The sequence below is a fragment of the Xenopus laevis genome, chromosome 4L, assembly GCF_017654675.1.
Source record: "Xenopus laevis strain J_2021 chromosome 4L, Xenopus_laevis_v10.1, whole genome shotgun sequence".
NCBI lineage: Eukaryota > Metazoa > Chordata > Amphibia > Anura > Pipidae > Xenopus > Xenopus laevis.
Window position 1 is genome coordinate 75,088,735 of NC_054377.1, and position 24,466 is coordinate 75,113,200.

Sequence of the window (24,466 nt, forward strand, 5' to 3'; positions counted from 1 at the left end):
GTGCTTGTGGTGTTAACCCTCACTGGCACTTACTGTGTATAATGTGCAAGTATCTACTGCCTCTCTCTCTATATACTGTGCTTAAGATGTCTGTGCCCCCTGCTTTCATAATATAAATGTGCTTGGGTTGAATCCCCTGCTGCTTATTGGTATTATACTCTGATTGGGGTACCAGTACTACTGTGAAAATAAATGTCATGGTGGGTGAGGTTTACAGGGTGTGGTCTACAGTAGTGGGAGTGGCTTAATTTTTCAGCATCGAGTGCCACTTGGACTGTTTTCCCTGACCCCCAGTAGTGATGTGTGGGTCTGGTTTTTTCCGACCCTAACCCGCCGCCTGCATCCGACTTCCGTGTTCCTTTTATAGACCAGCGCCGACCCGCCGATGATGTCACAAATGGGCAAGCAGGCGCACCGGTTATAAAGTCGGAAGCCCACATTTGAAGGTGGCGGGTGGGGAGAGCAGAGTAGAGCTCAACTTGCACCCACCCGCAAAGAGGAGTGCAAGGTCGGCACAAACCTGCGAGTATCGGGCCGGCCCACACATCACTATCGCCCAGACAAAAACATCTTCTGCTGCCTATGGGTGTAAAGCCGTATAGAGATGAGAAACAGATGAAGTCATATATAAAGTGTAATAGCAAATGCTATTTATTATTAGCAGCTTGTATGCATGGGATCTAATGTGTGGGTGGCACCAGCAGATTACTTATAGACAACATCTGATTCCATCATTAAATTAGGATGAAGTTTACAATGCTACCCAATGACACTAACTTCAATTGCTAAACATATCACTCATGGACCAACTGCAAGGAGCTTTTACAAGAGTTACACTTCAAGGGATGGGATCATGGAATAGTGATGATAGTAGTTTGGTGGGGGGGGGTTGATTGTCGACATCAATACTATTTTCTTTAAAAAAAAATGATATCTTAGCTGTTGTTCATGGCCGTTGTTTTACGCGCTGCCTTGTAGCCTTAGTCTCCTAAGCACCTGCAGGTGGCGCCGCTGTGCCCAAATGGAGAGCGGCCTGTGGGAAGCGGAAGCGGCGGTGTAGAAAGCAGCAGCGCTTCCTGCAGTGAGTGCGTGTGCACGGCGGCCTGACTCCCCTGGGGAGGGGGTAAGACAAGGACTGGCTCAGCGTGGAGATGCGCCATGAGAGCAGGGAGTTTCCGGTGGTGATTAGGTTACACAAAGGTGAGCGACGTCCGTGAGACCCGCCCCCTCTCGGTAACCGTGCCAAGGGAGCTATCTGGGCTTGCGGCTCCCTGTGGCGGCGAGGGAGAGAGGGAGCGTGGTGGTGGGTGGGAATCATTTCCATCATGTGAATAAAGTGGAGCATTTATAGAACAAGCGAACGGCTGCGGCTCCAATGCAGCCTCGTTATAGACACACACGCCAGTGTTTAGGAAGCTGCAGTTGTGCACTAGAGGGAGGGATTGGCGATGCCTTGTGCTACCGTAGCGTGTGATCAAACAGCGCCCCCGCCCTTCCGTGTGTGGTAATGCACTCTGCTTGGGACTGGCCGCGGCAACTCTAGCAAACTCTATAGTGGCTGCTCAAGGCTAAAGGGCTACAGTTAGTAGTGAGTGCTGTGGGTTGGCTGCTGAAATGGACTAAAATAGAAATGCAGACATTAAAGGGGAAGTTTTTTTTACGTTAACTTTTATTAAGTTGTCAATGCACCTATTCTAAGCATCTTTTTAACTGTACTTCATTCTATATTCTGTATGGTTTTCCATTCATTGCTTCCAGTCTGCAGCTGAAACTGCTTTCTGGTTGTCGGGGTCAGTGACCCTCAGCAATCAAGCAATACTGATTGTGAGGCTTCAGTTTGTATTGCTGTTCTTATCTACTGCTTGTATTTTCATTCAGGGGATCTCTACGCACATTCTGGTTTCCTAACTGCTTCTTGTTGCTAGGGTAATTAAACCCTATCTCAAGCTTCAATACCAGAACAGAAGAAAAATTAAATTGCCCAAAAACCATAATAAATTATGACTTATTGCCTTAGAACATTACTGTATACATTATACTAAAGGTTCATATTAAAGGGGTTATTCACCTTTAAATTATCGTTTAGTATGAAGTAGACCACTGCTGTCCAACTTCTATGGTACCGAGGGCCAACATTTTACTGGCCTATGGTGGAGGGCCGATAATGGAAGTCTGTTTTGGCCACTCCCCCTTTAAAACCACACCCACTGTAAACAACACCCATGTTACCACAAGAACTTTTAAGATCATATACACATTAATGGTGGTAGCACACCAAAAAACCAAATGGTTAGTGCTCACTACAGGGAAATCCCTCATCACTCATATGTGAAAAATTTAAGTCATGTTAAAACATAACCTTAAATCCATATGCCTCCTCCTCCTCCCCTGTGGATAATACAACACCCCCCCCAACACTTGATTAAACACCTTAGGGGCCACAAACAACAATTTACAAATGCTAACAAGTACACACAAGCAGCACTGGACAAGCAGAGAATGGCACACACAAGCAGCACTGGGCAAGCAGAGAATGGCACACACAAGCAGCACTGAGTAAGCAGAGAATGGCACACAAGCAGCACTGGGCAAGCAGAGAATGGCACACACAGGGAGGGAAGGCAGAGCAGGAAACAGGGAAAGCTATCATTCTAATATGTACTACATACAGTGACACAGTGCTGGTGCCCCATTAGCATTTTGAATAAGGTGTGAAGCAGTTTCAGTCTGGGTCTCAGGTGTGAACAGTACAGGCCTTTAAAATATACACAATAGAGGTTTCACAAGTGTGAACAATGCAAGAGCTCACAGTCTGAATTTGAGGTTTAAATAATGCAGGGGCCATTTAATCTCTGTAGTGATACCTTTTAAAGTTTACATATGGTAACAGACAGCATGTGGGTCCACAGAAGGAGGGGTCGCGGGCAGCCAGTTGGACAGCCCTGATGTAGACAATTTGCAGGCACTCTAAGCAAAAGAGGGATGTTGCTGTGCTTGCTTACGAAGGCTGACAAGTTCGTACTGATTTTGATTGAATTTTATTGTCTCAAATTTGTCACATGTGATGTGTTTTGGACTCATTTTGCATTTAAATGCATTGTATGTATGAGTATCACTATATTTTATAATATACATACTGATAACTTTACATCTTTGTTGCCTAATGTGTCAGTGTGTTATGTTGTTTGATTACACATTACCTGGTCTATACCATGTATAGAGAGGTGCTGTAAAACGGTCCGCATAAGTATTCCCATGTACTAAGCACAAAGTTTTGCTGCGGGATGTTATTGTATAATGACCTTTGAAGGAGACGTTTAAGGGTTTTGTTCCTTGATCACTTTGTATACTGCATGTGTTTAATTCTTAAACTTTTTCGATCGCTCATTTGTAATATAAATGACTGTATAAACCCCAGTGAAGGCTATCACTTTTATGGTCATAATGCTGCCGCATTGCTTTCCATGTAGATCAACTTTGTGTAAGTAAAATGATGGCCCCTGTTCTCTAAATAATGCTGATGATCTTGGGCAGGTAGTCGTATTTATGCAGAACAAATGGTCTAAAAAAGCAGTGTAAAATAAATTTATAAAACGTTGTATTTTCTTTTACACTGCCTGACCAACCTAAATTTACTTATATTTATAGCATAAACTTTTCAAGTCAATAGGTGGCAAGTTGCTGTTTTTACACAGCATTTTTAAGCAGCTGATCCTTTTTATGCTAGAATTTTAAGCAAAAACTTTTAAGCAAAAACTTTATATTCAGCTATATGACACACTTAAACACGGCAATGCCTGGCAATCCGATGGTGGTGTGTTTGGTAGCTGTTTCTTAACACCGCATGAGAAATAATGCATCACACCTTTAGGGGGTATTCTTAAAACCGCGTTTAAGACAAAAAGAAAGGCATAAGAAAAACACATGACCAAAAAACTATTTTACAAATATTTAGTAAGCAAATACTGAAGCTTGTGTCCTCATCATTATCGTCATGATGGTTTGAAATTGCCATTAGTACCGCGCTGTCTGACTTTTTCAGTTTAGTGGAGCGATTATAAATTATAAATAGTACACATCTGAGGACTAGATTATATTAAAATGAGAATCATACAGATAATTCATTTGAGGCCATACAAATCCACTGAAGAGCATTATCTGGCTCACTGGCTCCATCTTTAGAATATTTCCCCTAACTGTAGATTAGTCCGTCACAGGTAGAAACATTTATCTTGAGAGTTTTTAAAAAAAAAAAAAAAAAAAAAATCTTCTTTTGCCTAGTGATGTACCCAATCCAGTTTATTTTGGTTTGTCAGAATACCATATTTTCTTGGCCGAATCCTAATTGACATATGCAAATGAACAAAGTCCCATGTTATAAAAAAATCCATGCATGGAACAAAAATATTGCCAATTTTTATAGTCAAGTAATTTTATGGTTACACATTTGATTTAGCTAGACACTTGGATTCGGCTAAATCCCAAATTGAATTCAGGATTTGGTTGCCTATTCAGCTTGGTGTTTATATTTTTAAACCCCTGGTATTTATTTAAATAGAGTCAGCAGTTTAAAAATGACTAACAAACGAGATTGTATCAAACAGGAGGCTTAGCACATGGACAATGGTTAAACAGCTATGGAACCAGTTACACAGAAAGCTCTGAATTATGGAAATGCCATCTCCCATAGACTCCATTTTGTCCAAATAATCCACATTTTTAAACGATTATTTCCTTTTTCTCTGTGGTAATAAAACTGTAGTTGTACTTGATCCAAGATATAATTGATCCTTTTTGGAAACAAACCAGCCTTTTGCATTTATTAATGTTTACATGATTTTCTAGTAGCTCAAGGTCCCATACATGTATAATAAAATAGTAGGCTTGACCACAAGTACAGTCATGCAGCTGTAATTGGGTTACCTTTAGATCTATGCTGCTCAGGAAATGGATTGGGTAAATTATGGCGTTACACTTTAGGGGGAAGGGATGAGTTTTTGGGGCAAGATAAAGTGTCGCCATCCACAACAAAGCAGGGTAAGATGAAAGAGATATAGTGGGTGGTGTACAGGTTTTCTTGAAAGCAGAGACCATCACTATATAATGGTTGTTTATTAACGACAAAAGTAGATTCTCATAATGTCAAATGTGTATTTAAATGTGAACTACCCTTTTAAGATTATTGGTCCAATATATCCATGGTTTGAGTTTGGAACTAATGTCTAATGACATTTCCTATACATAGTTTCTAGTGTTAAAAATGGCATTCAGTATGCTGTGTTTTGACAATGTACAAGACTTGCAATGCTGGGCAGGTTTCAGGTTTGTTAGATTAAGTTATTAACCCAAAGTGATGAGCAAAAATTTTTCCTGAGTTTCGCCACAAAAATGACGCCCATAGACTCCCATGTTAAAAAAAAAAAATTGTTGCACGTCAAAAAAAATTTGTGGCACCGCCTCACACGAGAAAAAAAAATTGAAGCCCATAGACTTTGATAAATTTTGGCAAATTTTTGGTGAAACGGGTCAGATTCGCCCATCACTACTTAGTGTTTAGGGGTGGATGTCTTGCTGTATGACCCAATTTCTCTTAGGCTTCAGTTCACAGACAGATACTCTGCAGAAACTGTTGGCACAATTCAGAATTCATGGTTTCATCGATGATGACAAGCCGTCCTCGTTTAGAAGCAGCAAAGAAGTCCCAAATAGTTATTGGGAATCGGACCCATTTTTCTATGGGCGACATTTTTATTGATGCGCAACAATTTTTTTTTTTCGCTCTATGGGCATCATTTTCTCGGTGAAACTTGGCAAAAATATTCGCTCATCACTAGTCCCAAATCATAACCGCACCACCTTGTTTCATAGGATAAGGTTCTTCTGCTGAAATGCAATGTTTGCCTTTCCCCAAACAAAATGCTTTTTGTTCAAGCCGAAACATTTTATTTTGGTCTCATCTGATCACAAAACATTCTTTCAATAGATTTCTAATTTATGCATGTTGTCTTTAGCAAACTGTAGTGGCTTTCTTCTTGCAACCCTGCCATGTACACCATTTTTGTTCAGTGTTCTCATGGTGGACTTATGAACACTGGCATTCGCAAATAGAGATCTTTAGATGTTAGCCTGGGGTGGTTCTTGTTGGTCGTCCATTTCTGGTGTGGATAAGATGGTGTTGAATTACCTCCATATGTACAAAATTTGACAGTGGACTGATGGAATCTTTAGAAACCGTTTTGTTACCAATCTGTTTTTCAGAAGTCCTCACACTTCCAGAAACTGGTGGTGTTAAAATCATTAGTGAAAGACTTGAATTAGAAACGGATCTCACTTTAGGGTATATGTAAAATCAGTATGTCACGGTTGCGCTCCCTTGATTTGTGTTGGTTTAACAGTTAATAAACAATATATGATTTCTATAGGACTATAGAACACAAGGTGAATTTGCTCTGCTACTAGGGCAAGGGTTGTCTGCTTTCATGTGCTCACCCCATAGCTCCATTGACCAGCCTGTGCTGTGCTATCCACTTTGTGTCGCTCCACACAGTCCTACGCTGAACGTTTGTGCCTGTGTACAAACCAGATAATATGCTATGTGTGTCCTTCTCTCTTAGAAGAGATAGTCTTCTGGCCCTGTGATGTTCTGGCAGGGTTTTGGGGAAGACCATGAAAGTCTTTAGGAAAAGAAATGTTGTGCATTTTGCTGCCTACCCACCAAGCTGGAAATAATGTGGTTGGCAAAATGCTGAAATGAACCTCATGTTCAGTAGTGTTTAATGGGAGCTTCCCTAAAATGGTGGCATTGTATGGAGGTTAAGTCAGAAGGTTATACCTGTGTATTTTTCTTGTACCATCACAAGAGAATCTGCCCGAAGGCTCCTCTCGTGCAGTTTTTTCTGAAGGAAGCATACTGGCAGCCACAGCCAAGTCTGTTTTCTAGGTCATCTGCTCCGAGAATTAGTCAGGAAGCCTGGGCACTAGATATGAACTGACCAAATATGGCTGCCCCCAACTCCAGCTGCTGTGCATTTGCTGAGAAGATTCCAATCAGTCTCCTCCCTACACAGGCCCACCTGCCCTCTCCTGAACCATGCAAGCTGTCCTCCTCAGGTTTGTCCACTTCTCCCGTGCCTCTACTCCAATTTCACATCTGGCTTGGCAGTAGCAATGTTTGGCCAGGACACATAAAGTACCCAAGCACTCTGATGATGATTCCCAAGCCAAAGTGTGTGTGTACAAGGTGCTCTGCTCATGTGCTTCAAGAGGGAACATGTAGGTCTGTGCAGGGAGGAAAGTGGTTAAATATGTATGGCTTCCTTCCTCTGTAGATGGTACCAACATGTTATGCAGTGCATTACCTAGAGCAGGGGTCCCCAGCCTTTTTTACTTGTGAGCCACATTAAAATGTAAAAAGAGTTGGGGAGCAACACAAGCATGAAAAAGTCCCTTGGGGTGACAAACAAGGGCTATGATTGGCTATTTGGTCACCCCTATGTGGACTGGCAGCCTTCAAAAGACTCTATTTGGCACTAGACTTGGTTTTTAATCCATTAAAACTTGCCTCCAAGCCAGGAATTCAAAAATAAGCACCTGCTTTGAGGACCCTGAGAGCAACATCCAAGGGGTTTGAGAGCAACATGTTGCGCACGAGCTACTGGTTGGGGATCACTGACCTAGAGTTTACCCATTGTTGGCACTCGGTAATAACAAAGTAACGTTGTTATATGAGCCAAGATCAGCTTTAATTATTAGTATTGCTGGTTGTTGTTTATGGAAAGTAATAGTTTACATCACTATTGCTGACATCTTTGGGGATGTACATGATAGGCTTCTGCAAGTTGAGGTCAACTTTAAGACTTAATGATGTTTGTTTTAGTAAATAGTAGACAACAGTACAGCAGAAATCTGTAGTGGTCAGGCTCCTTGGTTGGAGTGGGAACCTGATACTATGGTAACTGGGATATCATAGCTCAGCGCTGTCCAACTTCTGTGGTACCGAGGTCCAGAATTTTTCCTGCCTACATAGTGGATAGCCGATAATGGAAGCCAGTGTCGACCACTCCCTGTTTTTAAACCACACCCACTTTAAACCACACCCATGTTACCACAAGATCATGTTCACATTAATTGTGGTAGCACACCCAAAAACCAAATGGTTTGTGCTCACTGCAGGGATATCACTTATCACTCATATGTGAAAAAAGTTGTCATATTAAGACATACCCTTAAATCCATATGCCTCCTCTTCCCCCTGGATAACACAGCACGGTACACGCAGGCAGAGTATGGCGCACGCAGGCAGAGGATGGCGCACGCAGGCAGAGGATGGCGCACGCAGGCAGAGGATGGCGCACGCAGGCAGAGGATGGCGCACGCAGGCAGAGGATGGCGCACGCAGGCAGAGGATGGCGCACGCAGGCAGCATAAGGAAGGCAGCGCATGGCACATGTAGGGAGCATAGGGAAGGTAGAACAGAGCAAGAGACAGGGAAACTAATCATGACCACTCTAATATGTATTACATACAGTGGCACAGTGCTGGTGTTCCATTAGCATTTTGTATAAAGTTTCAGTCTGAGTCTCGTGTGTGAACAATAGAGGTGTCACAAGTATGAAAAATTCAGGGGAACACAGGTGTGAACAATACAGGGGATTAGTTTGAATTTGAGGTTTAAACAATACAGGGGCCAGTTAATCTCTGTATTGATACCATTGAAAGTTTATATATGGTAAAAAAAACACAGCAGGTAGGTGGTAGCTGCCAATTGGACAGCCCTGTCATAGCTGATACTATCATAGGATAGTAAGTGGCATTTATTAGCATTCACTGGAGAAATGCAGCTTACTCCATTCACAAGTAAAGATATCAGCTGATGTTTGCTTGTGTTGCTGCAGCCACAGTAGAACACTACTTTTTGAAATTTCTTGCAATTTTTCTTGTCTGGTCCTAGCATAAAGCTGGTGTCTGCCACTAGAGAAGCACGTGAATCTGCTTCACACTCTCTAGGATACTTTTGGTAGGCCCAAAACCTGCAGGTTTGATTGATAGGTATTTATGAATTGCTCATGGATAGGTGGTGGGCCTGGGTAACCATCTGGCCCAGCCCCTTCTGGTGACTGTCTGGCACAAGCTACTCTAATTAAAAATAAGTGAACACCTTCCCTCTCTGGTAATGTCGGAGATGGGTGGGTCAAGTGGTTGTTTTATAATTCATGGTGTGTGGCTGGCTGACTAAGGAAGAGGGTAGGTTAGGGTTGAGTGGTATGATGATTTATATAAACCCACGAAGCATGCATTGTTTTATAGAGAAGTTTGAACCCTGTCTGTAAAACCTTCTGGTTTCTAGGACAGATACAAACTTAGCTACCTTACCTCTTAAAGGACTGGTTCAATTTTATGTTAACTTAGTATGTTATAGAATGGCTAATTCTAAACAACTTTTCAATTGGCCTTCTTTTTTTATAGTTGAATTATTTGCCCTCTTCTCACTCTTTCTTGCTTACAAATGGGAGTTGCTGACACTTTCATTTGCTGTAGATTGCTATAGATTTCTGTTTTTTCCTGTCGTCAAACTACTTTTGTCAGGATACTGAATCTTGTCAGCAGTGACATACCTTACAGTCATCTCTGTTTGATATCTGTTTTAAAATAGCAAAATATAGTAATTTGGTTTAGCCTTAAAAGCCATGTATTTCAAACTTTCTCTAAGATTTGGGATTAATAGTTGTAGTAATACACTGCTGCAGGATGTTATATATTCCGCTATACCAAGTGTAAGTACATTTTCTACAGAAATTTTAGAAAAATGTAAATGTTTTTCAAGAAGAGTTTAACATCTGATATCTGATCCCTATAATAACTTGGACAGCTAGCTTGGCTCCTTTCCCTGCATTCCAAGACTTATGGTTATTCAAAGACTACAAAACGGAATATACAGTCAGTGACTGATAACAACCAGAATCCTGAGCATTAGAAAGAATAATATGTAGTGCCAACATATTATTCTGATGGTCCCTGTCATAGAAGCACAAATTTGCACACTGTTGTGTTTAATCAGAAGCCATTTCACCTACTTGTTAATCCTTTTTTACCTTTAACACAAAATATATTGCTAATTTTTATTAAATACAGATATTCTGAGAACAAATGTACTATCTACAACCAGAGAAACTTTCAGAGGCACCCATGACCAGTTATCTCTGACTGAATAACTAAACTGTTTGTCCTCTGATATTTTTACTTAATTTTCAATGTTATTCTTTGCACTTAAATAAGTGTTTAGTGGGATTTCCTTTATTAGAAGAAATGTTATAAATGTGCATTATACCCCTTGTTCAAAGAAAATATCTTGCTCTGTACATACTTTTTGCATGGTTTAATCACAAATAATCTGTTAATTTGTTATTTAGTAAACGAAAGAGAACAATAAGGGAATTTAAAGCTACTACATGTTTGGTTCTTGCAAGTTAGAGGGGTGGTTCACATTTACAGTAATGTTTAGTATGTTATAGAATAACTAATTCTAAGCAACTATTCAATTGGCTTTCATTTTTTCAGGAATGAGAGTATCTGGGTGTGTATGGTCAGCTTTAGGTGCCTGTTAAAGTTAGCAACCAAACTGAGCTGGGTGAGCTTTTTGGTTAATATATATTTTTGACAACCTCTTCATCAGCCTGCTCTCATCTATTCCTTTTTGTAGTACACACTGTAACCCCAGCTGCTGGAGGGGTTATAAGGTTGCAGCAACATTCAAGTTCAAGTTACTGGATCTTTAGATTGAAGCCGACCAGCATTTTATTCTCCAAACCATCATACCAGTTTTGTGCAAAGTGTTTTTGGTAGCTTGTAATTAGAAAAGTTAATACGTTTAATTAGAAAAGCCAGTAATATATTTTATCTTTATGTTTTAAAGGTTTCCCAATGAGTGGATCATGCCAGTCGTACGTTTGGGGTGATCCATAGCATGGCTGCTTCTCGATCGACTCGTGTCACAAGATCAACGGTGGGGTTTAATGGTCTTGATGAAAACTTCTGTGGACGCACCTTGCGAAACCGAAGCATTGCTCATTCCGAAGAGGTTGTCCCTCAATCGTTACTGAGATCCAGGTCACCAAAGAAGAAGCAAGAAACTGCACAAAAGGGAATTTGCCCAAAAAGTGGAGACTTAAAACCAACAGGACCTCGCGAGTCTTGGGTTAGCCCAAGGAAAAGAGGGCTGTCTGTTTCTGAGAAGGACATCACTGAGAAAGACAGTGTGGAAAACAGTGAAATACGGTCACCTGAAACTTTATCTCCTGTGTTGAAGAAAATAAAACGTTATTTACGGTCTGACGAACCCACTAGCCCAGAAGAAAAAGTGTCCACTACAGAAAGAAAGGACTCTAGTTCTGATAATGAAACTGATTCTACCAATACTAAACAAGCTCTTCGATGTATTTTATTGGATGATAGTGACGAAAGGGAAATCAAAAAGGAATCTGAAACAGAAGACCATCTTAAAAAGACAATAACTATTGAGACTGCTAGCCATAAAACTTTCAATGGTGTTGATGAAAAAAACACTGCTGCTTTCAATTGTAATGACTGCCAGTCTGATGGCAGCGCTAAACAAAATGCTGTTGCTTTATCTCCTCACAAGGAAAAAATAGTTTCTGAAAATGGGAGTTCATTGAATCCATGTTCAGTATTGACGAACAACAGAAAGGACACACTTTTAGACCGCAATGTGCCTTGTACAAACTCAGAGGAGCAGGTTGAAAACCAGAAACATAACATAGTTGCTAATTGCCTGCCAATTGATAATGTAAACCAGACCAATAAACCAACATCATTCTGTTCAGAAACACTGTCTTCTGCAAGGGACTCTGATGAGATATCTGGTGCAGAGGATAGTGCCTTAGAAGTTAATACTGAAAATACAGACAGTGTCATAAATGCTGCTCATGACAACTGTATATCAGGTGATCCTGAATCTGAACTATCTTTTACAGAGCTTGACAATGGTGATACTAATGTGGCAACCTTTTCCGAAACCCAAGAACACAGGTATACCTTAAGGACTTCCCCGCGAAAGCCTTTGCCTGTCAAAGATTGCCCATACAAAAATGAATTTCCTTGTGGGGAGAATGGACCTATTGATGAGAGTAAAATATGTACCAGTAATAATAGTAAGACGAACAGTACTGTTAATGGCTCCTTCGTAAACGCTGATGTTGCTCACAGTGACAAAAAGCAGGACTGCAGTGCTGTCCACTGTTCAGCAGATAAACAGACAATTCCAAACTCTGAAACAGTACCCGCTTCCCAACATATACCACCCTGTAAAGAGAGGGGAGGACAGCAAACCACTGAAGAAGATGAGGAAGATCCCGACGTGTATTACTTTGAGTCTGATCATGTGGCACTGAAACACAACACAGAGTATGTGTAACTATGTCTACAGCACCTTCTGCTACTGATTGTATTACATTAACATACATATGTATTCAAATATAAAGCTGTATATGTATGTGTGTGTATATAGATATAGATAGATAGATAGATAGAGATATATATATATATATATATATATATATATATATATATATATATATATATATATATATATAGATAAACACACACACACACACACACGGCTAAAGTAAAATTGCATCAATTGTACAAAAGTGTTTAGGCACAATTTAGTTAGTTCACTTTTAAAGTAACTTTTAGTATGATATTCTGATAAAATTAGCCTTTTTGATATTTTGACAAAATATTACTTTTTGTTCAGCAGCTTCTTCAGAGTGGATTACTGCAGCTATCTGGTTGCTAGGGTCCAGTTTACTGCAGTTTACATTAGGGATGCACTGAATTTGGGATTCGGTTCGGGATTCAGCCAGGATTTGGCCTCATTTTACATATGCAAATTAGGGGTGGGCAGGGAAATCGCATGAGTTTTTGTCACAAAACAAGGAAGTAAAAAATGTTTCCCCCTTCAAATGCAAATAAGGATTCGATTCGGTATTCGGACGAATCTTCCAAGAAGGATTCGTGGGTTCGCCGAATCCAAAATTGTCGATTCGGTGCAGCCCTAGTTTACAGGCAGTGATGGAATGGGAGAGGGTCTGTATAATATATATATTTATAGAAAAGCACCAATGAATCTGTAGCCTCACAGATCAATAGTTTGTTTTTTTTGCTGCTAAAGTAACCCCTATTCGATTGCTGGAAAGAGGCAGAATCATGCAAAAACAAAAGGAATGGTGACCAGTTGAAAAGTTACTACAATGAATAGGCTGTAAAATACTAAAAATTTATTTAAATGTGAACTACAAGACCAGAAGAATAACTGAAGCACACAGTATTTCTATAAATGTGCTTACCGTAATTTTTTTTATTAAAATGTATTAATAGTGTATACATGACTTGGGGAATATTAATAACTGATCGTTACAGTTATGTTTCTTTATATTGGTTACCTTGATATGAGCTAAATGAGAGGTTCTAAAAAAAGCATTTGACTTTTTGGTACCCAAGCTTCTTTTTAAATACAAAGTCTCTATTCTAGATTTATATTTAAGGCTTGTACATTTAGAATTGCTGTCATTTTTGGTTTGCATGTCAATGTCCACGTTCTTAATTGACGAACCTGTGTTCGTCAATTAGATAGAATAGATGTAAAAAAAAAAAATGGATGTAAAATAGATGTAAAAAAGATGTAAAAAGAGTTGGGGCGCAATACAAGCATGATAAAAATGTTCCTGGGTGGTGCAAAAAAGTGCTGTGATTGGCAATTTGGTAGCCTCTGTGTGGATTGACAGACTTTAGGAGGATTTGTTTGGTAATACACTTGTTTTTATGCAACCAAAACTTGCCTCCAAGCCTAGAATTCAAAAATAAGCCCCTGCTTTGGTGCCACTGGGAGCAGCATCCAAGGGTTTAGCTAGTAACCTGTTGCTTGCTAGCCATTGGTTAGGGTTCACGGTTTCTTGCCAAGGATAGTCATAAGGGGTGTTTACAGCACTAATTGTAGTTATGGAGGTTATGCAACTCTGTAACTGCTTAGCTTGCAGGCCAGTATGCACATTAAAGCTAAATAAAGCTGCACAGAAGATTTCAGTTTGGGTGCACAATTATTTCCAAGTATTGTTGTTGCAACTTGCTCCTAAGATCTACAAGTTGCAGAAATTAACTTTTATCCCCTATTACTTGTATTTTTTTTTTTTATTTCTTTGTACACTTACCTTTTATTAATACATTGAATCTAATCTGTAAAAGAAAATACTTTACATGGATTGGTCACCAGGTGGCAATCTTTATACAGTCATATGAAAAAGTTTGGGAACCCCTCTCAGCCTGCATAATAAATGACTCCACTTTCAACAAAAAAGATCAGTGAAATGTCTTTAATTTCCCAGGAACATCTGAGTACTGGGGTGTTTTCTGAACAAAGATTTTTAGTGTAGCAGTATTCAGTTGTAGGAAATTTAAATCAAATGTGAAAAACTGTCTGTGCAAAAATTTGGGTACCCTTTTAATTTTGCTAATCTGAATGCATGTAACTGCTTAATACTGATTACTGGCAACACCAAATTGGTTGGATTAGCTCGTTAAACCTTGAACTTCATAGGCAGGTGTGTCCATCATGAGAAAATGTATTTAAGGTGGCCAATTGCAAGTTGTGCTTCTGTTTGACTCTCCTCTGAAGAGTGACAGCATGGGATCCTCAAAGCAACTCTTAAAAGATCTGAAAACAAAGATTGTTCAGAATCATGGTTTAGGAGAAGGCTACAAAAAGCTATCTCAGAGGTTTAAACTGTCGGTTTCAACTGTAAGGAATGTAATTAGGAAACGGAAGGCCACAGGCACAGTTGCTGTAAAACCCAGGTCTGGCAGGCCAAGAAAAATACAGGAGAGGCATATGCGGAGGATTGTGAGAATGGTTACAGATAACCCAAAGATCACCTCCAAAGACCTGCAAGAACATCTTGCTGCAGATGGTGTATCTGTACATCGTTCTACAATTCAGGGCAATTTGCACAAAGAACATCTGTATGGCACGGTGATGAGAGAATCTTTTTCTGCACTCACGCCACAAACAGTCACTTGTTGTATGCAAAAGCTCATTTAGACAAGCCACAGTCATTTTGAAGAAAGTGCTTTGGACTGATGAGACAAGAATTTAATTATTTGGTCATAACAAAAAGTGCTTTGCACGGTGGAAGAAGAACACTGCATTCCAAGAAAAACGTCTGCTACCTACTGTCATTTTGGTGGAGGTTCCATCATGCTGTGGGGCTGTGTGGTTAGTTCAGGGACTGGGGCCCTTGTTAAAGTCGAGGGTCGGATGAATTCAACCCAATATAAATATTCTTCAGGATAAAGTTCAAGCATCAGTCACAAAGTTGAAGTTACCCAGGGGTTGGATATTCCAACAAGACAATTACCCTAAACACACTTGGAAATCTACAAAGGCATTTATGCTAAGGGAAAAGTAAAATATTCTGGAATGGCCGTCACAGTCTTGAATATCTATCGGATGATTTGAAGCAGGATGTCCATGCTCAGCAGCCATCAAATTTAACTGAACTGGAGAGATTTTGTTTGGACGAATGTTCAAAAATACCACCATCCAGAATTAATACACTCCTCAAAGGCTATAGGAGGTGTCTAGAGGCTGTTACATTTGCAAAACTAAGTATTGATGTAATATCTCTGTTGGGGTGTCCAAATTTATGCACCTGTCTAATTTTGTTATGATGCATATTTTCTGTTAATCCAATATTTTTTATGTCACTGCTGAAATACTGTTTCCATAAGGTGTTATATATTAAAAGGAAGTTGCTACTCTGAAAGCTAAGCCAATGATAAACAAAGAACTCCAAAGAATTAAGAGGGGTTCCCAAGCTTTTTCATATGACTGTATATATACATACAGCCTAAGCACTGAATCCATAAGATTTTGATCTCACTGAATACCAAATCAAATCTGAACTCTTAAAAGTCATATGCCAATAAGGGTTAAATTTAAGCCAGTCACTCTGAAGTCTGCTCAGTCCTGCAAAAAGTGCTGGAATCATGTGTTTGTGCATCCTTTTTAGTGGTAGCATTTGTAACGTGTGTATTTTTTACAGCACTTCCTGTATAAGACCCTTTCTGGATATTAAATAGAATGTGTTTTTTGGCTAACATTTACATAAATATCCATTTTGTTTTTCCAAAAAGAAACCCAAACTTTTTTTGAGCTTGTAAACTCACTAAAAATGATGAGTAAAACACACATTTAGGGGGTTATTTATTAAAGGTCGAGTTGATTTTTACCTGAAAAATGCTAGTTTTCGAGTGTATTTTTCATTTAAAGGGATACTGTCATGGGAAAAAAAATTTTTTCAAAATGAATCCGTTAATAGTGCTGCTCCAGCAGAATTCTGCACTGAAATCCATTTCTCAAAAGAGCAAAGAGATTTTTTTATATTCAATTTTGAAATCTTACATGGGGCTAGACATATTGTCAATTTCCCAGCTGCCCCAAGTCATGTGACTTGTGCTCTGATAAACTTCAATCACTCTTTACCGCTGTACTGCCATTTGGAGTGATATCACCCCCCTCCCTCCCCCCCCCCCCAGCAGCCAAACAAAAGAATAATGGGAAGGTAACCAGATAACAGCTCCCTAACACAAGATAACCGCTGCCTGGTAGATCTAAGAACAACACTCAATAGTAAAAACCCATGTCTCACTGAGACACATTCAGTTACATTGAGAAGGGAAAACAGCAGCCTGCCAGAAAGCATTTCTCTCTTAAAATGCAGGCACAAGTCACATGACCAGGGGCAGCTGGGAAATTGACAAAATGTCTAGCCCCATGGCACATTTCAAAATTGAATATAAAAAAATCTGTGTGCTCTTTTGAGAAATGGATTTCAGTGCAGATTTCTGCTGGAGCAGCACTATTAACTGATTCATTTTGAAAAAAATTTTTTCCCATGACAGTATACCTTTAAAGCTTAAATTTTCAGGTTAAGAAAAAAAAAACTGGAATTTTTTAAGCTTTATTATACGGCTAAGCTGGAAATAGCAGAGGTGGCTTGAACCATATGAAGATGTTAATAGCCTTCATGATGGGGGGGGGGGTTAGTGGGGTTTCAATCGAAAACTCAATTAATTAGAGTGATTCAAGCTTTTTTTATTTGGCTAAAAACTCAATCAATTTAAGTATTTTGAGTTTTTCACCCCGAATTCACTGATTCGAGTTTTTCCCTTTCAAGTTTTTTCATAAAAAAAAAAATTACTTGTGGGTTTATTCGAGGTAGAAAAAAAGCTCTAGAACTCAAGCATTGATAAATAACCCCCTTAAGGTATTCGTCTTTTTCCACAGTTTTATTAATTTGAGTTTTTTGTGTTTTGATTTTTTAATAAATAAGGAAACATTCAAGTTTTTTCGAAGTAGAAAAAAACCTCTAAAATGACACAAATCTGAATTTTGGTATAGGCTCCCCAAAGTTTCTTTTTTTTTTTATCTAGTATGCCTCCCCTAGAGAGAGGATTTCTCCTCCTGTCCATTTCTATAACCTTCTTTTTTTTCATCTTCATAGACCTTTTTAAAACTTGCACTTCTCTAAAACTTCTCATTACAGTTTTTTAACCTTTCTCCTTCTTTCCTCCCCTATTCATTTTTTTTGTTTTCTTTGCGGTCTCCTACCATCTTTAAAAAGGTATTTTTCCCCTCTTAATTCAGAATTTTTTTTTTTTTATTGTATTTACTGCTTTTCTCTCCTCTTTCTCTTTTGGTCAATCACACAAAAAAAAGAAAGAAGCCTAACTGGGCATTGATTACATTTGACACCAAATATAAGTACTTAGTATTAAGTGAGAATTAAAATACAAGTCTCTAAGCAAGTATGGTTTCTACAGGGATTGATGGGAATAGGGCACAACTGTGTACTGTGGGCCACACCTAGTGTGCTTGTGGGTTGCAAGTATGCAACAAAATGTGCACATGGTTTCTGTTCATGAGATAAGTTATCAATCTATTTTTTCTTGCAAAGTAGCTTAAGCACCTAATAACCGATTCCTGGATATTGTAATATTTTCTTAAAAAAATATGTAAATGTCTCCTAAACCCTGCGTTACTTCACTTTTTTATAATAGGTCTTTGATTTCTTTTTACAAATGTTCTACAATAATGGACCTATACATTTTGGAGCTGGTAATTTTATTGAGCAAAGCTGTCCTTTGTCCCTTCAGTTATCAAAGACTATTACAGACTATCTCTGTGCTAGAGGCTCAGCGCACTCAAGCTGTTCAAGACATGGAAATGTTAGGCCAATACCAAAGGCAAGCACTGGTTAATCCCATTGGATTTGTGGAAAAGCTTCAAAAGAAGGTATATAAAAAAAATTACAATATGAAAAGTGTTTTGTTTTTTTTTGTTTTTTTTTCTCTTGTCATGGTTTTATACAGAGGTGCAACATTTATTTTTGTAAATCCTTAGATGTGCAGGTATGGGATCTCTTTGGAAAACCAGAAGCCAGAAACCTCCAAATCATACGAAGACCATCTCCCATAACCTTAATTTTAAGCAATTTCTTTCAATTGTTTCCCTTTTCTCTGCTATAATAAAACCATGCCTTCTACTTAATCATAGCTAATCCTAAAACTGCATTGGTAGCAAAATCATCCTATTGGGTTTATTTCATGGTTAAATGGGGTTTAGTTTAGCCTATTTTACATATCCATATTACAGAAAACCTCATCTGTACAACCCCAGGTCCTAAGCATTACAGATGATAAATCCCATACCTGTGCAAACATGCAATTTCAAAATTGGATTTGTTAGAAATTTTAAGTGAAGCAATAATTAACCTTAGTACTTTTCATGTTATCTAGACTTTTAAGCTTCTACGGCTTTCTAAAATACATAAGTAGAATTCTTATTTATACTCTCCAAGGTCACACTGGGCATTTCGGGGAGATTTAGTCGCCTGGCGACTAATCGCTTTGTCTTTGCAGCGACCAATCTCCCCTAACACCTTCCCTCACTCTGCACTGGCTAAAATGAAAAATTGTCGACGCCAATCACACGCGGCGATTCGTTTTCCGAAGTTGCCTTACGAGGAAACTTCGGGCGACTTCGGAAAACGTATCGCCGCGTGTGCATAGTGCCTGCAAATTTTTCATTTTAGCCAGTGCAGAGTGAGGGAAGGCGTTCGTGGAGATTGGTCACCGCAAAGACTAGGCGATTAGTCGCCAGGCGACTAAATCTCCCCGAAACGCCCAGTGTAACCTTACCCTGAATAGTATACAGATAATTGCCTTTCCACAAAACTAAAGAATGAAAACCTTTCTTATGTAAAGTAGGACACTTGTTGCCAAAAGTATATTTGTTTAAATTCAACGAACAACATTAACCCTTAAAAAAAGTAATGTATTAACAAATTTATATAACGTATAATTATTTAAAACTGTGGTGTGTAGAAGTTTACAGGGAATGCTTACTTATTCATGTCATTTTACCTCCCCCAAAAAAAGTCACTGCGGTTCAGTTTGTTTAATCAGAAGTCTAATAATTTACTGGCATGGGGTAGGGGGATTAACCCTAATTTCTGGTGCATAGAGTTCTCACTGAAACTGAACTCAAAATCCTAGCTGTATTGCTGATGTCCCTTTTTGATATGGTAGTTCATAGGTTGTAATTTCTGAGCACTGTGTATTAATATAAAATACAGAGGTATCTATACCATGTATTAATGCATAAACCGCACCATATTGTTGTGGTTAAATATCCAAAAATATTTCAATGTTTCTTTGACCCACAGGAACCAGTGAGACGTAACTTTTCCACTAGTCTGTCACAAGTGACAGAATACATTAGCTTTGTTTTAAAAGGAAACTTATTTTTTGAAATACACAGTACAGCTTATTGGTTTAATTATTGTATTAAAGGGGCACTATAGGTCACTTTTCTTTTAAAAAAAATTTTTGTTTACAGTGTCTTGATAAAATATTCAGCTCTCCACTGTGGAAGCACTAATTTATTCACAGTTGCCAAAAAATTGACCTCCCAATGAATCTATTGACAGCCGCCTTAAAAACCCCACATTTAAGGGATCATTATTTAGGTTGTGATTTTGAAGGACAACTGTAAAAACAATGCATAAACAAGCATCATCTGACGAAAATGTTTATGCAAGCCACGTATTTCAGTCATTTTATTTCTCTTATATTTTAGTAAACCATTTGCTAGAAATTTGAACAGTGGCTTATTACAAAGCAAATGATAATCAGTTAAAAATGAGAAAATGTTTGTAATAGGACACTATGGGAAATAGTATTGCTGCCTTTCAGAGCTTTCTGGATAACCGTTTTCTGAATAATGAATCTGATGCCTGTAAAATGGCTAAACAGTAGTATAGCTGTTGAGTTCTCTCTTTTAAGGGGCCTATTCATAAGGGTGCAGAATTAGCGTGTGTGCACGCATCCTATATTATATTATGTAAATTTTGCATATTTATAAGGTGGATCATTTTGAGAAAAAAAGTGCATAATTTATGTACAGTGGTTCTTAGGGGAAAAGTCCCAAGGACAGAAAATTATGCCACATGCAGAGAGGTATATGCCTCTGATACAGACATCCATGCTGTCGCAGTAACATCCACCTTCGATAGATATTTATTAGCATTTTATTCTGTTTTTTTTTTTTTAATTTTAAAAACCAAGGGAAAAAAACACCAAAGCACCATAACCTAGCATTTTCACCTGGTTCATCTTGTATAGTAAATATTATTATTATGAGCACATATTTATAAAGCACCAACATATTCTGCACCACTGTACACTGCTCAAAAGAGGTTACAATCTAAAAGATAAGTTATGTGAGAAGCAAGATCACAAACCAGCAAGGAGAGATATGTGATATGAGCATTACATTTAGTAGCATATAGTGTACATTTAAGAACCCTTTAAAGGCAGAGATATTAAGAAGAAAGTCAAATGGAACATAAATTCCAGAAACAGGTTCAGCCCTAGCAAAGTCTTGACTGCTAGTATGTGAAGTGGTCATGAGAGAGGTGTTGAGGCGTAGATTAATTTATCAAAAGATTTGGTGAGTGTGGATTTAGTTGTAAATTGCTTTGGTTACCAGGGTCATTAATTTGAATTATGTTGTGAAAGGTAGCAGAAGCTAGTGCAGGGACTTCCAGAATGGCATGGCAGTAGGAGCAACTGCTGAGGTACATGAGCCTGGCAGCAGCATTTTTATGGACAGGAGAGCGGCGAGAGTTCCAGTAGTCATTATGTGATGAGAGGGTGTTTCAGAATTTTGGTGATATTTGAGTGATAAATGATTGCATTATTGAAATATTCCTTAGTTGAAAGTGAAAAGCAAAGGATAAACCCATGTCTGGGCCAGAGGAGATAGGGTAATAATGGAGTTTATAACAGTAATAGACACTTCTGGAATGTTGTGGGTGTTGGATGGAGAAAATAACTGTTTCTGTCATGAAGAGGTTTAGTGTAAGCTAGTGTTGGGACACCCAATATAAATGGTCGCCGAGCATAAAGAAACAAAAGATAAGAGACCTGTGTTCATAGTTACATAGTTAAATTGGGTTGAAAAAAGACAAAGTCCATCAAGTTCAACCCCTCCAAATGAAAACCCAGCATCCATACACACACCCCTCCCTACTTTTAATAAAATTCTATATACCCATACCTATACTAACTATAGAGCTTAGTATCACAATAGTCTTTGATATTATGTCTGTCCAAAAAATCATCCAAGCCATTCATAAAGGCATTAACTGAATCAGCCATCACAACATCAACCGGCAGTGCATTCCACAACCTCACTGTCCTGACTGTGAAGAATCCCCTACGTTGCTTCAAATGAAAGTTATTTTCTTCTAGTCTAAAGGGGTGGCCTCTGGTACGGTGATCCACTTTATGGGTAAAAAGGTCCCCTGCTATTTGTCTATAATGTCCTCTAATGTACTTGTAAAGTGTAATCATGTCCCGTCACAAGTGCCTTTTTTCCAGAGAAAACAACCCCAACCTTGACAGTTTACCCTCATAATTTGTCTTCCAATCCTCTAACCAATTTAGTTGCACATCTCTGCACTCTCTCCATCTCATTTATATCCCTCTTAAGTCCAAAACTGCACTGCATACTCCAGATAAGGCTTTACCAGGGACCTTATGTTTTCATCCCTTGAGTTAATGCCCTTTTTTTATGCAAGACAGAACTTTATTTGCTTTAGTAGCCACAGAATGACACTGCCCAGAATTAGACAATTTGTTATCTACAAAAACCCCTAGATCCTTCTCATTTAAGGAAACTCCCAACACACTGCTATTTAGTGTATAACTTGCATTTATATTATTTTTGCCGAAGTGCATAACCTTGCATTTATCAACATTGAACCTCATTTTCCAGTTTGCTGCCCAGTTTCCCAACTTAGACAAATAACTCTGCAAAGTGGCAGCATCCTGCATGGAACCTATAGTTCAGCACAGTATTAAGTATCATCTGCAAAAATAGAAACAGTACTTTCAATGCCCACCTCCAGGTCATTAATAAACAAGTTGTAAAGCAAGGGACCTAGTACAGAGCCCTGCGGTACTCCACTAACAACACTGGTCCAATTAGAAAATGTTCCATTTACCACCACTCTTTGTAGTCTATCTTTTAGCCAGTTCTCTATCCAGGTACAAATACTATGTTCCAGGCCAACATTCCTTAATTTAACCAGTAATCTTTTGAGTACCACTGTATCAAATGCTTTAGCAAAGTCTAAGTAAATCACATCCACTGCCATCCCAGAATCGAGGTCTCTACTTACCTTCTCATAAAAAGAAATTAAGTTAGTCTGGCAAGATCTATTGCGCATAAAACCATGCTGGCACAAACTCATAGTATTATGATTTGCTATGAAGTCCAGTATTTTATCCTTTATTAACCCTTCGAAAAGCTTTCCTACCACTGACGTCAGACTAACTGGCCTATAGTTTTGAGGCTGAGAACAGGATCCTTTTTTGAATAGAGGCACCACATTAGCAATTCGCCAGTCTCTCTGCACTATGCCAGATCTCAATGAATCCTGAAAAATTAAGTAAAGAGGTTTGGCTATTACAGAGCTAAGCTCGCTAAGTACCCTGTTAATCTTAACATGTTCTAGTCTCTTTTGAATTTCTTCATGTGTGAACCATACATCATTAGTTGTATTACTAGAATTGGGACTATTAAGAAGAAAACCTTCACTTACTGGTTCCTCATTTGTGTAGACAGATGAAAAATATGAGTTCAGAATCTGCGCTTTTATTTTGTTTTCATCAACCAGCTGACCCCCCTCTGATAGTAAGGGTCCCACCCCTTCCTGCTTCATTTTTTTATTATTAACATATTTAAAAAATAATTTTGAATTTTTTTTACTGCTTGCTGCAATATCCTTTTCTATATCAATTTTAGCTTGCCTTATAGCTTCTTTGCATGATTTATTGGCCTCCTTGTACCTTGTAAAATGATTCGGCTGTCCCAGCTAACATGAAAGCCTTAAAAGCAGGTCTTTTCTTACCCACCTCAACACCAACACTTCTATTGAACCAAAAAGGTTTTGCTTTGCAACGACGTTCCTTGCTTACAAGTGGAATATACTGACAAGTATATTTATCAAGCAGAATTTTAAAGACTTCCTATTTTTGTTCTGTGTTTAACCCTCTGAAAAGCATTTCCCACTTAATATGTTGCAGAGATGTCGTTATCCTGTCAAAGTTTGCACGTCTGAAATTTAGTGTTTTAGTTACTCCCTTATAGAATTGCTTCTGCAACAGAATCTCAAAGGAGACCATGTTATGATCACTATTCTCTAAATGCTCACCCACACAAATGTTAGAGGAGAGCTAGGTTTGATTATTATCAGCATAGAGGTGCTATTGGAAATTATTTAATTAGTCTGCCAAGTATATATAGAAAATAATGGGCCTAGTATTTCAAAATTTTGAGATATTGTTGTGTGCTAAATGAAGAGGCAAAAGTAATCTATTTATATTTTTACTAATTTTGTTTTCTGTGTAAAGTCTAAATTTGTTAGCTTATTTATGAAAAACTCCAATCATGAAAACCTGAAATGTGAGGAAAAAATTAACACAGAGTAATCGCATTCTATTTTTGAAAAGTTTGGATTGAAAAATAAACCAAAATCTAAAATTCAGCCTATGGCATTGTTGTCCAGCATATAGATTGCCAATTAATTTTCATACAGTGTGTTTGAGGGCCTCCAGTTGGACAGCCTTGGCCTAGGACAACTCTCATTGACTTCTACATGAGCTCGGTAGCTTTTAGATGCCATTTTGTTATGTGCAAGTTTTTTACACTCAATAAATCTTGACACTGTAAATTTCAAAATAATCTAATTAGAGTTTGTGAGTTTTAGTGTAAAAGTTTTAACATTGATAAATGTGCCTCTTAATTTTACATGTATTTGCTAAT

General features: G+C 38.5%; 1 protein-coding gene across 1 annotated transcript in view; it reads left to right on the top strand.

Annotated features, from left to right (window-relative positions):
* The first annotated feature begins 985 nt into the window (after positions 1 to 985).
* Positions 986 to 24,466, top strand: part of zzz3.L (zinc finger, ZZ-type containing 3 L homeolog) — a 35,425-nt gene continuing 11,944 nt past the window's right edge. Inside the window, exons 1-3 of the mRNA XM_018258185.2 lie at positions 986 to 1,200; positions 10,913 to 12,420; positions 18,229 to 18,367. Of these exons, the coding sequence (XP_018113674.1) occupies positions 10,964 to 12,420; positions 18,229 to 18,367 (1,596 nt within the window). The 5' untranslated portion in view covers positions 986 to 1,200; positions 10,913 to 10,963. The remainder of the gene's footprint in view (positions 1,201 to 10,912; positions 12,421 to 18,228; positions 18,368 to 24,466) is intronic.